The sequence below is a fragment of the Melanotaenia boesemani genome, chromosome 9, assembly GCF_017639745.1.
Source record: "Melanotaenia boesemani isolate fMelBoe1 chromosome 9, fMelBoe1.pri, whole genome shotgun sequence".
In the NCBI taxonomy this organism is placed as follows: domain Eukaryota; kingdom Metazoa; phylum Chordata; class Actinopteri; order Atheriniformes; family Melanotaeniidae; genus Melanotaenia; species Melanotaenia boesemani.
Genome location: NC_055690.1, coordinates 15,014,785 through 15,029,553, shown reverse-complemented (window position 1 = coordinate 15,029,553; position 14,769 = coordinate 15,014,785). Strand labels below are relative to the sequence as shown.

Here is a 14,769-nt window from a genome sequence, read left to right as displayed (position 1 = left end):
ACTTTTGTTAGATAATTAAATTTAACACAAGGCCATCCACCCACTAATTTCATTACACAAAGTCATTCCTACACAATACATGACCAAGATATCTTCTGTCACAAATTAAAAATACATGACACAGAAAGTAGAATAAATAAAGAAAAACCTGTTGACACATTTTATGACACATACATAATCACAGATAAATGGCATTAAAAGTTCACTTAAAAAAACCTGCCAAAATAAATAGCACTCATATTTAGGTGAAAGTGAGAAAAAGAAATGTTTTGGCATCATATGGATACCACCCGGCTGTCTGCTACATCACCAGCAGAGGGAAGCACTGATCTGTCCAAGGTAGTTGGACAGATCAGTGGTTTGAGTAGTTGAGTTTTTTTAGCCTGAGAGGGAACCACCCCCCCTCTGGTTTATTTGCTTTGTGCTACTAGCTGGTTTATCAGTCAGTAATTGATACAAATGTATTTTTATTTCAGTACAGCAACTCACTAACAGTAAAGGTAGAAAGAATCTACAGGATCTCAAAATAATTAATTACTTAGAAATACAGCAACATGATAGACTGTTTTCCAAGGTGTAGAAATACTGCATGTCTTTGACATTGTCCTGAGAATGACCTATAATCTGGCCATGTGTGCTTTGGGTAGTGTGAACAACTCTTGAGCGCAGCAACAAGTTCCAGCCATGTTTGCTGTGGTAACCCTGAAAGCTGCTAAGAGTGTGCTGCAAGAGTAAAGAATAATGCCACTCAGATTTTGAAGAAGACTAAGGCTTAAACATAGACCTAAAACTGGTTTATTAGACCTTTTAATTTATTACCTTCCAAATCAGATTGTATAAAAAAATCTTCTGCTGTACAGTTCCAATAGGAAACTGACTTGCATAGCACATAAAATCAAATAGTGGTAAAATGTGTTGAAACATTTTTTTCCTCTACAGTAATGAGAAATTATTATAGTAATAAACAGATAGTATATCTAATCGTATATCTGTATTAACAGCTGCGAAAAAAAGAAAAAAGAAAAAAAGAAAGGTGCTTCAAAAAAGTCACAATTCTCTTTTGCTTGGCTGTAGGAAAACTGTAAAGTCCTGCTGTTAAGTATGCTTGCAGGAATGTGCAATAGATATCCAGAACATTCACCATTCATATATTGTCAGTGTGTCAGTGTGTGAATGGAGAGACACTCTGACCTGGAGTTATGAGTGAAGGTAATAATATTAATCCATAGCTGCCATTCAAGCAGCAGGATATCCCCCAAAGGTGCTGTACAGAGAGGCCTGGTGTTGTTTCTTGCTCATATAGGGAATTTTAACACTCTGTGTGACCCACCTCACTGTTTTAACATGGATTATGAGCTTCTCTAACAGTTATCTGAGACATTGTTGAAGTATGCAGACAGAGCTGGTTGTGAGAGTTCAAACAGCTTGGAAATAATGCAGGGCACAGAAGAACAGACCACAGATGAGGAATAGTGACTGAAGCTTAATCTGAGGCTGACTCATTTGCTCCATTTGTTCCATCCATCACTTATACTGCATCAAACAAAGCAAGTCTACCACAGACAAAGATGACCACATTGTCCAATCAGCTCACAGTCAGTGGTTCCTTTGACTCAGTATGAACTGTAAGCTGAGATCTGACGATGTTGCGCTGTTTGTAGAAAATCAGCAGCATGGCGAAACAAGAGACTCAGATTTAAACCTCAACAAACAAGATTGTGTTATCTAACCTGATACAGATGTTCTGTATCAGCTTGTATCAGCAATTCCCTGCTGCACTATCACGCTTTAAAAGACAGCTCTTTTTAAAAGATATTTCAATTGAGATGGCATGTGATTCATCCTAGGATAGCAACTATCTTTGTCAACCTGGCATTTTAAAATCAAGTTTTGTGACCCAGCTGTTGATTTGTAATGACACACCCCAGTGTGCTCTGTCCTGGAAAAGACCTGGATCAGATGTCAGGCTTTAAGAAGGCAGCAGGTAAACAACCTCACACAGTTTACTACAGCCAACAGTGTGCGAAGGCAGAGGCTTCTCTGCAGCTGCACAAACTCTCCACTGTCAGCATTCAGCCTCCAGAGGCTGACTGCCTCCACCTCCATTTCCACAGCAGCAGTGTCCACCATGCAGTCCAGCCTCCATGGGGCCGGGCTCCAATCCAAGATGCAGGCTACCCCATCGTGTGTCTCACCTCCCCTGTCTGTGTGTTCACCAGTGCTGCCACCTCCTCTCTGCCTACAAGTGCACCTCACAATTGAAAAGGCTTGTACTCTGTGTAGCTCAACTTCACCCGTCATTCATCAGGATTCAGGCTGCAGCGATGTTGAAACTCTTGGCCATACTCATGGACCCATTTGTTTGCCACTGAAATACACATACATACAAAGTGAAATTGTTTCTAAAATTCAAAACACAAGTTTGTTTTAATATCTGAATAAAAATGTTCCTACCTTGCACATTTTCTGCAATTAAATACTTTTTTGTTTTGTTTCTTTTGCATGGTCGTTGAAAAGATGTTAGTTAGTCAAGAAAGGTCAAATCATTGGCATGCATCAAGCAGAGACAACATCTAAAAGATTGCAGAAACTACTAAAATTGGGTTAAGACCTGTCCAACATATTATTAAAAACTGCAAGGATAATGGGGAACTATCATCTTGAAGGAAGAAATGTGATTGGAAAAAATTCATGAGTGATGGTGAAATCAAAACGGAAAACAGTAGAACCCAAGGCTGTTTAATAGTGACACTAAGAACATTTCCACAAACACAATGCAAATGGAACTCAAGGAATTGGGACTGAAAAGCTGTGTATCCATAACAAAACCACTAATCTGTGTGGCTAACCCGAGAAAAAAGGCTTCAATTTGCCAGGGAGCATAAAGACTGGACTCTGGAGCAATAGAAGAAGGTCATGTGGTCTGACGAGTCCAAATTTACTCAATTCCTGAGTGATGGGTGCATCAGGGCAAGAAGAGAAGCAGATGAGGTGATGCTGCCATCATGCCTAGTTCCTACTGGACAAGCCTGTGGGGGATTCATCAGGCTCAAATTGTGAAAGAGGTTTTTTAGGGAGCATGAGGAATCATTTTCACACATAGATTGACCACCACAGAGTCCAGACCTTAACATCACTGAGAATCTTTGGGCTGTGCTGGAGAAGGTTTTGTGTCAGACTCTCCCTTCATCAATACAGGATCTTGGTGAAAAATGAATGCAACACCACGTGGAAATAAATCTTGAGACATTGAAGAAGCTATTTGAAACAATGCCACAGCGAATGTGTGTCGTAAATAAAGCTAAAGACGGTCCAACTAAATATTAGTGTGTGACCTTTTTCTTTGGTGGCAACTTTTTTCTTTGGCCAGCAGAGTTTATTGTTTCAGCACCTTCACTAAATAGCTCTGCAAGTGCTTTCTAATGATTAATATCCCTCTGTTAGTTTAACTGTTCCATAGACACATTTGATGGTCTGAGCCAACCAGCAGCAGATGTTCAGCTTCCAGTGTCTGAACTGCACTCTGCAACATGTCAAAAAGTATAATGCAGCACAGATGTGCTCCAGCTCCTGTCCTATCAGGACAGCTAAATGCTGGGTAAGTGTTGTGAGAAGCAGATCATGATGACTTTTTGATTCTCTTTAAGGGCATCTTACCCCATTTGTCCCCAATAAGCACTGGGCAGCCAGCATGCAGAGTGTCAACATCTCCCTGTCCATTTCTGTGCAGGTTCCACCAGAAGATGGCTGCTTTCTGTGAGAGAGAAAAAAAAAAAAAAAAACAGCAGAAATTGCTTGAACTGAAGAAGAAAGTACTTTAATTGTTTCTCAGTAATTTGATATTGAAAAGTAGCCGCTTTTCTTTTCCATGAGACAAGAAAAATTTGTAACTTCTGCTTGTAAAAGACGATCAAAGACAACAGTATGATCATTTTCTGTTGTCTTGGACAATTTCTACACTGCAGAAGCATTTCCCACGAACAATAATCTTTGGAGGTTGTTTTTTTTTTTTTTTTGAGTAAAGAAATCTCACTGATTTGGATTCAGTGATTTATATTAAACCAGTTCATTGCATTTGAACTGTCTCATAACCAGCTGGTTTATGAACAGCACCAAGTTTTACATTAACATCATTGGGTGGGGGTGGGATTATGGTGACTCACAAAGAAAATACATGGTTATAAAGTTAAAGTACTAGCACAGTAACAGTGCTTTTGGTGCCATAATAACAACTTCTGATAAAAAAAAGTGTAAATCTTTTAAGTGGCCATGAGTTGACATAGTCTGAATGACTTGCAATTTCTGACATGTTTAGGACTTAGGCCAACAAAAAGTTGGAACTTGCAAATCACATAGGTCCCTTTGAGGCTAATTGAGCATACAAGTGTGGAAATCATTCAGTCTGTATGTATGCTTTAAAACTTCTCTTTCCTATTATTTCCTATGATTAACATGTTTACATTCATTTTAAAAGTCAGCTTTTGGTCGGACTCACAATAATTTGCTTCATGTAAACATGCTGATTGAGTTTAGAGGGAAAAAGAGACAAACTGATCTCTGAAGAAGACAAACTGCTTCCTTGCTCTATTTTTCTGTACAGAAATTTGGAATAAATTAGATGGAAGTTTAGAAAACCATTGTTGGAACAGATGTTTACACAATCGTGTAACTTTGCGGTAGCTCTCCAGACAATGGAAATGGGGTTTAGAAGCAGAACCACATTCAAAGTGGTCCTAGCAGCAGCCGATCATCAATGCTTTGTTTAAGCTGGTCCAAAAGGATGTCTGTTCCTTTCCACCACAGGGTGCAGGGCCTAAAATGCTTTATCACCTGAAAATATCCCCATTCTGGGGTGGTGATGCAAGCAGTTGGTTGGCAAAACTGAGCCTTTATAATTTGTCAAGCATTTGTAAAAACCCGTGACTTCATTTGTTGATTATAATTAGATACATCAAAATGTAATAATTGCAGAAAACATATGACATCTGCAGATTGATTTTAATAATAAAAAAAAGAAATTAACTAAAAAAGAAAATCCTTTAAAATCAGCTATACTAATTACATAAAAAAAATATGTAATTAGTATTTATTTTTAATTTATAAAATATAAATGCAACAGGTAATGCTGCAAAATTTAATTGTATAGTTTGTTGTCATTTTATGACATTCAGATATTACAGTACAAAGAAACAAGAAGTGAGTGTTAAAGCTTCCACTGCTGCTCCATTAACTACAAAATGCTACAAAAAAGACAATCACAGTGTGTTTACCTCCACGACAGGGACGCTGAAGTTGGCGTAGATGAAGGCTGTGGAACCACCTGCCTCCACTGGGCTCAGCTGTGGAAAAGGATGTTTATTCAGAGTTGTGTCTTCTGTTTGTGCTCTGATTATTACAATCTATTCTGTCTGCTGCACCATGCTAGAGGTCATTATTCCAGATTTACTCCTTACTTTATTCTAAAACAATTAGATCAGTTAAAAAATAAGCATGGGTTACACAGACAGGATTAAATGAAAAAAATTAAGATCTGTAAAAGAAGAAAAGCAGTCAGCAGGTCAGAGACCCAAATAAAATGTAGTACTTTGTGGGCAAAACATGTACAAAATATAAATGTGGGCTGTGAGATCAGACCCACTCAGAGTTTCTTGGGCCAGTTCTTTCAGCATTCAAGGCACAACAACATCTATTTGTTTTTAATTTAGACTTTGGAGCAGCCAACAGGAACCTGGCCAAGAACTTCTAGCTGCTGACTGACTTCACTCACATAAATCATGAAGGTTGCCACACGATTTCCAGTTTTCAGCTTGAACACAGGACTGGATGGTGACTGGTTTAAAGAAATGAAACAAAGAAATCTTCAAAATAACTAATTTAATCAGTGTTGGGAAAAAAAGGAACCAAAAAAATATGAACCTACTGTAGCATGGTCAAAATGTGGTTCGTAATGGCCACCAATTCCATAATTCACCACTTGGAGGTATTCACCATATGGATGCTTTACGTTTAGACCTGTTAGCATGGAGATCCTCTGGTCCAGCCTTCCAACAATGCAGCATGCTGAGCCCTTCAGCCATGCACTATAAATATACAGATCAATTGCTATTATACACTCTGCAAAAAGCTGCAGCTGCATATTTAACTTTCTGAATATGTTTTTATTTATCAAAAAAGCTGTAGTCGTAGTGTTAAAGGTTTTAAAAGTAGCTTCTACCTCTTGCTGATTCGATAGTCTGCTGTTGCTTGTTTTTCTCCAGCTGCCACCACAGATCTCCTCAACTTTTTAAAAACAGAGAAAAGCTTTGTAATAATGTGATTGTTAAAACAGCAAATGCACAATTTAACAAACAGGCAATTCAAAGTGCTTTAGGGAGAACATAAAATGCATTAAACTAAATTTAATGCAGAATTGAGAAAAATCAAAATAAAAAATAAGGTAAAGTAAAAGTAATTAATCAAACCAGTTGTATCAAATGAAAAAAAGTCTTTAAAAAATTAGGAATTGCTGCAGATCTGATTTTTTTTGGGAGTTTGTTCTACATATATGATGCATAAAATCTAAAAGCAGCTTGTTTGTGTTTAATTCCAACTCACAGACACCAAACCTAGATGATCTGAGATGTCTGAGATTTGTAATGTACCAGAAGATCTGAAATGTATTTAGGTCTTAAACTAATTTAAAGCTTCCTAAACCAAAAACAGTATTTTAAAATCATTTCCTTGATTGCAATAAATTTTAAGTAAAAATCCCTGATGGTACATTATAAAATGGCACCTTATAGAACAAAAACATAAAATAACTCATTACATGACACATCAGTAAATTAAAGATCAAGAAATGCTATGAAATGGCAAAACTGTTTACAGACATGTAAACAGTCAAAAGCTCTGTGCATCCAGCAAAGCAAAATGAAAACCATGGTGCTCAGCACCACAGGTCTGTTTTCAATCAGCCCACAAGCTGACATAATGATTAAATAAGTACAGGGGTTTCTATCTGAGCAAAATGGAAAGCTCACAGAACAAAGCCAAAACCTCACAGAAACTATAGAGGCACCAGCTCAGTTAGGCCACCAAATATTCACTGAAGTACCTGAGTCAGCAGACTGAGAGTGCTGAGGACAACACACTGCAGATTTTCTGTTATATGACATTTTTAGATGAGGTTCAGAGATGGTTTAGGGTCAGGGTTCAGTCAGTTCACCCAGTTTCTTAGAAATTTGCACCTCTCTGCTTTAAGACAGGCTTTTATATATTATGATTTAATTTTAGCCTCAATAACCATCATCTGAGTAAATGTCCAGGAGGCAAAAGGAAATTAAAAAAAGTTTAACAACATTTAAAAATAATAATTATCTGTAAAATCAACAAAGCCAAATCCAAGTTCCTAATAGCTAATAATTTCCTGTTGAGCAACCACATGAACATAGTAATCTCAAACAACATGGACCCTGAAAAGTGGAAACAACAAAAATCTACACTACCGTTCAAAAGTTTGGGGTCACTTTGCCATGGGATTCAATAAGGAAGTGACCCCAAACTTTTGAACGGTAGTGTACATTAGAGTCACAAAAACGTAATGTAGTTCATAGGAACAAAATAATCACAAGGCCTCTTAAACTCTTAAACAGAATTTTTTAAATGGGTGTGTTGATGTGCACAAACTGAAACCTACACTTTTCCATTCTGCTAAATTCAAGACAACTGTATGTAAAACTTCTCTGCTTGTTGAAAAACTGAACAAACATGGGTTTAAAAAACATTTGGGTAATATCTGACAAATTAGGGACACATTCACTACCGTTCAAAAGTTTGGGGTCACTTCCTTATTGAATCCCATGGCAAAGTGACCCCAAACTTTTGAACTGTAGTGTAGGTTGTTTCAGCCAAGATAACAAGCACTTACTCCAGGCTGGGCGAGATTCTTGATGTCCTCTGCCTCTGTGTCCGTGATGAAGTCATGGTAAAGGACAACATACGGCTGCAGATTCAGAACCTCCCGTCTTATAGGCTGCAGCCGCAGTGCATGATTGTCATTGGTGAAGTAGTCACAGAATAGTCTGGGGTTTTCAAAATGCATTGGCTGTCAGGAAGAAAAGACATCTGAAGTCTATTAACAAGATCAAACAAGGGTCTTTTTTATTTTTAATTCACATGCAATAACTCTTTTTATGGTTCTCCCCACACATTGGCTTAAAAGCAAGAATGAATTTAGAATAACTGTTTAGAGTAATTACAGTTGTTTTTGGGCAAAGAAACATTTTATGACAACAACTTAGCAAATTGATAGAGTATATAAAATACTAAGTAAAGCAGAAGTTTAATGTAAAAAAACCAGCATCATATGCTAACTTCAGCATGTTAGCATATTAGCATGTAGCACTGTCTAAAACATGTTAGCATGATTGTAGACACTGTTAAATGCTAATGGGAAAATGGGAAATTTAAACAGTGATTGCTAAAAGTAATATATGTGAGACAAAAGGTCAGAATTCAGGGTCTTTGTCTACAGCGTTTCTAATATTTGTTTAATTACTTCGTAATTTGACATTTCTACAAGTTTTTTATGCAGGCTTCCAAAAGGTGAACAATCAGAAGAAGCTAGCATTTAGTCAACAGCTTATAGAGCTTGTCTCCGAAAGAGGAGGAACTGAATAAAGAGATGGTGTAAGAAAAGTGAGATTTTTTTTATTAAGGGTGTAATGAAAATTGTCCCCATGACTCACTGGATCTAAACTTATATTACAAACACGGTAATCTATTATTCTACATATTTCAAATTACATTCCTCTGTCTCTCTTAGCTTCTTCTAGATTCTTCTCTACTTTGGGAGAAAACAACCTCTAAATTTTTGAGAAATTTCCCTCAAGTCAGAGTAATAACGTAGTGAATCCAGACTATTCTCCAACCCTGTGCAGTTATGTCTGTCTGTACGGAAGACCAGCACCATGAACAACATCTATCCAGAATCCTGCATTTTGAGGAGTACCTGAGATCCTTGGGTCTGACAGAGTCTTTCATACGTTTCCCTGGTTCTTAAGTACGTGGAGGTGGGTCTCCTCATCCTATCACCCCTAGGTGGACCTGCAGCAACCAGCAGCTTCTCATACTTCTCAACATTCTGCAGAACTCGTCCATTTGTCGGATCTGAGATGATTCGAGATTCAAAGTGTTTATTGTCATTTGCCCAGTAAGGAAACAAGTTTCCACAAACAATGAAATTCTTACTTTGCCATCTACACTGAATGCCATAAAAGATTACAAAAATAGAAGAAAAACGGCTTAGAAAAAAACTAGATAGAAGATAAAGATAAAGATAAGTTTTTAAAAAATGAGAAGACATGCATGTAAAATAGTCTCAGAGACAAGTTATTCTTAGTCACTGAAGCAAAGACAGAACAGCAGACAAGGGATTAAGGCAAAAGGGAGTGAAAGATTTACCGTGATGCAGTAACTCGTGAGACACGCTCAAAGCATGGGAGACGTTTCCTGTCTGAATCAATGAGAGGAATTAAACATAGTGCAATTGATCAAAAAACTTATAAACTTGCATTCCCTAAATGCTCCCCTACTTTAAAGTGGGAGAAGGCCAAGTGATCCAGAGCATCTTCTAAAGTTCCTTCATTCTCAGGGCTCCACTGTCCTCCTGCTCCCCTGAAGAGACGAACCGACTCCTCCAGCCACTGTACCGAGTGATAATAGTCTTCCTGCTCATATGCCACCTGCAATGAAACCACTTCCTTTTACCATTGTAACATTTTTTGGCTATTCAAAGGTCTCTGCCCTGCAAATTTTTACAACCTTTAGGCACTGAGTCATAGGGATAAGTTTAGTTAAAGTAACAATTACAGCAGTCAGGCCAACTTTGAGCCAGAGTCCAACAAGTTTCTTCCATCATGCTTTTCAGCTGGCATCATTTACATCGTGGTGTGGCTTCTATTTTTTTCCTTTCTAAGGAAATGGGAAAAAGTGATTTGTACAGATGGCTGGACAGAAGAATACTGAAATGAGCTGAAATGAGTAGTGAAACATAGTGAATGGCCAACACTGATAAATAGACTTTAAAGGCTGAAGGTCTATTGAATTAATTTAACTATTTAGTTTTGCTCCTTTAGAGAGGGAAACTGTTTTTGATATTTGTTCCTGGGCGATGTTTGAGTTTCCTTGTCATTTTTCAGCTGAATGTAGGTCCATAATGAGCCCAAGAATTAAATGAAAGTTTTGATAGTTTGCTACTTAACTTAAATGTGAACTGGAAGATGCTTTTCTATAATTTTCAGTACTCTGATAGTTATTTGTTATTCCTTTCTCATTGTGAGTCATGTAATTTCTTCGTACGAAAAGTGCTTTATAAATAAAGTTAGATTGATAGATTGCTGAGAATTCATTTCTCTGATTTTGGTCCTTTTTATGTCTTACAGCTTAGATTTATCTTAAGCATCTTATTTAGCTGAAGCCTGTATCACTCCTCAAAGAGCTTTGGTGTGGATGAAGATACAAACACTCACTGCAATCCCCTAGCTACTTAAACTGGCTGGAAATCAGTTTGGAAGGGAATTGATTTGATAAATTTGGTAAAAACAAACAGGTGGAATGTGGCTCCTGCCCTTACAGATTTCTGCAGACATGCCACAAATAAAATTTCACTTTATACCATTGATTTGGGAGCTGTAAAAAAAAAGAAAAAGAAGAAGCAACAATAAACTTTTAAAAATGTTAACACTCCGCCATTAAGAAATGTCAAGCTGTTTCTCACCTCAAACATCTCTTTCTTTCTCTTTAGTAAAAACTGACAAGCCTCAAGCATCTATCATCAAACCAGCTGTTTTTGAAGAGCGCTTTAACGACCACATAAAAGCCCCTTTACTGCAAACACCCTGAAACTCAGCACGTCTGTTCACAAGCCATCTCCGATAATCTCACTCTTTACTCCTGCAGAATAAGATAATGTATTTTCCATACAAGAGCATGTCTATTCCCCACAGTGCCCTGTCCTTACACACCACCACTGTACAAAAACAGTAGAGTGTATTGTGGGGAAATCTTTTTTCTTCCATACTTGTCATATAGCATATTCATGCTCACATGAAAGGATTACCAGACATGCAATGGGAAGAATCCCACTTTTTCCAGGCTGACTGGCTGAGCTCCCACCACACAGTGACTGACAGATCTGGGATAAAACTACCATAGACCTTCGGAATGGAAAATTAATCAGGGAGGGAAACTTACATAGATACAAGTTCCAAATATCTCTTCATTTACTGTCCTTGCATTCAGAGTTTTAGCTTATTCCTCTTAGAAAACTCACCCTGAACAGAATGTGTTTACAAAATCTCTTCTGAAAATATGTTACAAACACCCATTGCTGGCACACTTTATTTACTCAAGCACCATGCTTATGTATTTAGTTACTTTACTGCTCCTCTTTTATATAACCATTTTTATAATTGCTTTTCCTGCATAATGGTTCAAATGCTGTAAGGTTCCTTGGTTGTCTTGAATGCAGTGCCCTTTTTGAGCCCTTTTTATCCACAGATATCTCATGATGTTTAGGTTGAGGAACTATACAGGCTGTGGCAAAACTTTCAGCTACACCACAGATGGTCTTTTGGGGAGATTGGGTTTAGGATTAGAATTTGTTTTTTCTTTTTCTCTTTTACATGCAGCATGTTTGCTTCCAGGACATGATGATATATTTATTTCCTTTCTGCAGTGAAATGTCCCCTTTTCCACTGGCTGCAACACAAGTTTTATATTAGCTGTATATTTAAAAACAAAAAGTTGTAGAAAGCACATGGTTATATCATAAAATAATATCTGAGTGAAAGGATTTTTTCTGTAGAGTGGGTCCTAAGTGAATAGCAATTTGTGCATCACCTTCCCAACCAGAAAGCAGTCATCACCGGTAAGAGAGACAGACACCGCAGGCATGTAGACATCAATCGCCTCGCCATTAGTTAATCTTTGGAAACGGCCCCTCACAAGACTCGAAACTTGGAGGGCATAAACATCCTGCAGCCTCATCAGTCCCTGTGCAGCCCCCTGGAGGTCCTCCACTTTGGGCAGATGAGCCTCTTCCTCCTCGTAACCGGACCTGAGGGCTGGACAGCAGAACTGGTGGGTTTGGAAGTGACAGCTGTGAGGAGGAGTGTGTTTAGATATCACAACCAGATGTGTCTGTGAGGGAAGAAGATGGGTAGCCAACCTTGTGCATTTTCCAGGGCTTCATTGCTGTAGACAACGTTCAGCCATTCAGAGTGCAGGCGCTTGATGAGGGTGAAGGCCACCAGCGGGTTAGACATTGCAGTCGTGGGACCTTTGTAAAGCCCTGTGTGCAAGTCAGACACTTTGGCATAAAAGCTGTGTGAGATTGTGATGGGAATGTGGTTAGAAAATGAGGGTACAGATTCAAGAATAATTAAATTTACATTAGGTTTATGCTTTTTTTTTTCTTTTTTTTTGCTGAGGATTCTTCATTATGTTCCCAAAGCCAGACGTGCACGAACACTTCCTTCATCATTATTCACTGTTTCTCCTGTGCAAAATCAAGACTACAGTCTTAAGACCCCTGAAAATTCAAATACTAAACAATCCTAAAAGAACTGGACTGAGTCTATCCCCAGCGTGTCCATCACTCACCGCTTGATGTCCTCCAGTCTCTCCAACTCGTGGTCAATGTAAGTTTTTAGGTAATCGATAAGTTTTCGTTCAACATTGATCGCCTGCTTTACATTCAGCAGCGATGTGTACATTTCTCCCACAGACTTATGAATTACTGCAACAAACACGATACAGCAAATAACATAAGCAAGCGCAGGAAAATTCATCGCGGAGCAGAGACCTCTTCCTCTGCAGCTTTCTCTGCTTTCTGAACGCCCCTCTGTCCTCTGAGCAGCTCTGATGACATGCAGGGCTCCTTCATCTGATCTGATCTGAAAACAGCTAATTTATGGGACTGACCTGCATCCTGTATTCATTCAGATCTTTTAGTTTGCGACAATTAACTCTGTACTGAAAGGAGATTTTTGGAGCTGTGTGGAAGCTGGTTCTGATTAAAAGAGCATCTATTTTATATAGAATTTCTTTTTAAATAAATTACGCATTTGCATGCTGTTGTTTATTAGTTGACTTTTTTATTTATTTAAACTCCAAAGTAATGTATTTGAATGTTTGATTATAAGTGTAAGTGGATTGTTTGCTTTCAAAACACGCAAGAGTAGGCGCGCTTGTTAATAAAGTTTGGGCTTACAGCGACATCTGCTGGTCAAGATTCTGCACAACAACCCAACTGCAGCGCTGAAAGTCTGCGGTCAAGTGGATCTTGTTATAGTCACTGTTCATTATTTTAAATTCGTGTTGAGATATGGAGAAAGTTATTAGATAATAATTAACTAAATAAATGAAAATATGACACTGCAGGTAACCACTGGCCAACATTCTTCCGTTAAAAAAGAAAATGCACATTGAAAACATCATGCAATAAAAGGGGAAAATTTTTAATTTATTGTGAGAATATGATAGCATGATCAGCTTAAAGCCTTACCAATTTTTTTTTATTGGACTTTATTGGATTTTCACATATTTCAGTATTGTCAGAGAGCATAGATGTTATTAAAACATATCTTTTTAACAAAAAGAAAATCTTTCATGTGTAAAATGTTTGCACTTCCTCAGGTTCAAAGGAAGTAGGTTAGTGATGTAATAATTAAGCCAAAGTTGTGTAGTTTCATCATGTAAAAATATCAATATGGTGCTAAAAATCTTAATGCATAAAATCTATAAAGAAGTCTAAAAAGTAGATAATATTTAATCACTTGCTGTTACAAGTAGGAACTGCTTAATTCATGGAAATGTTGACAGTTTATTCAAAATTCTTCACAAAAAAATCAATCTATAAGATACTATTACATGATTTTTATCTATCAAGAAATAAATTAAAACTAAACATGAAAACTATATAAGTATGCAATAAAACAACATCTTAAACAACCTCCAGTGATATTCATATCAAACTTATACAGCAAGGAAGACTTATAGAAAAGTTTAGACTTTTAAATAACTGGATCACCAAGAGTTAAAATTGCACAAACAGTTAATAATCAAACGTGCATCGTCAGCCCTTCATGTTTACTGACAGTACAAGAGGATAAGATCCAGAACAGCCACCAACCTTCATTTACCTCAAATTCAGTAAAAACAGAGAAATGTTTGTCTGTTCTGCAGGTACAGATCTGCAGCCTCAGTCTGGTTTATGTTTAACAGACTCAGACCTACAAAACTGTTGATCTTGTCTGCAAAAAATTAGGGCCATGCCAACAAGAGGTCTTTTCATATGATCTTTATAGAGATTAGAATAAGTATTTAGATATGCAATATGTTCATGCTCTGTAATAAGTTTCATTTAAGTTAATATAGAGGAGAAAAAGTGGAAGGTAATATTCTAACAGCTTTCTGAAGGTTACACTAAGCTATATTTAAGGCCATTTAAAATGCAATTTAGTAACAGATTTTTAATAATTGTGAATGTAGCTGACCTGGTATAAAATGTTCTCTTGTTTTAAAGATTCTTGTTTTTGAAGATTTCAATAAGGAAAAAGCCCAAAATCTATGATAATTCCATTAATACCACCTAAATCCAGTAAGGAACTAAGTAGTTTCTGAAATCTGCTACCTTAATGATATATATATATATATATATATATATATATATATATATATATATATATATATATATATATATATATAAATATTGTAATGGTCCTGACA

The 14,769-nt window shown here is 37.2% G+C and overlaps 1 protein-coding gene across 2 annotated transcripts; it reads right to left on the bottom strand.

Moving 5' to 3' along the window:
• Positions 1–400: 400 nt before the first annotated feature.
• On the bottom strand, positions 401–14,186 carry p4ha3 (prolyl 4-hydroxylase, alpha polypeptide III). Of its 2 annotated transcripts, none has more exons than XM_041995701.1 (13): positions 14,109–14,186; positions 12,209–12,363; positions 11,881–12,104; positions 9,573–9,722; positions 9,442–9,493; positions 8,990–9,147; positions 7,907–8,083; positions 6,215–6,279; positions 5,921–6,080; positions 5,768–5,830; positions 5,271–5,339; positions 3,658–3,754; positions 401–2,368 (listed from the first exon to the last, which is right to left on the bottom strand). In XM_041995701.1, the coding sequence occupies exons 2-13, from the start codon at positions 12,303–12,305 to the stop codon at positions 2,298–2,300; spliced, it is 1,383 nt and encodes a 460-aa protein (XP_041851635.1). In that variant the 5' UTR covers positions 12,306–12,363; positions 14,109–14,186; the 3' UTR covers positions 401–2,297. The 2 variants fall into 2 exon arrangements, with proteins under 2 accessions (XP_041851635.1, XP_041851634.1); XM_041995700.1 differs by lacking the exon at positions 14,109–14,186 and adding an exon at positions 12,643–12,835.
• Positions 14,187–14,769: the final 583 nt, after the last annotated feature.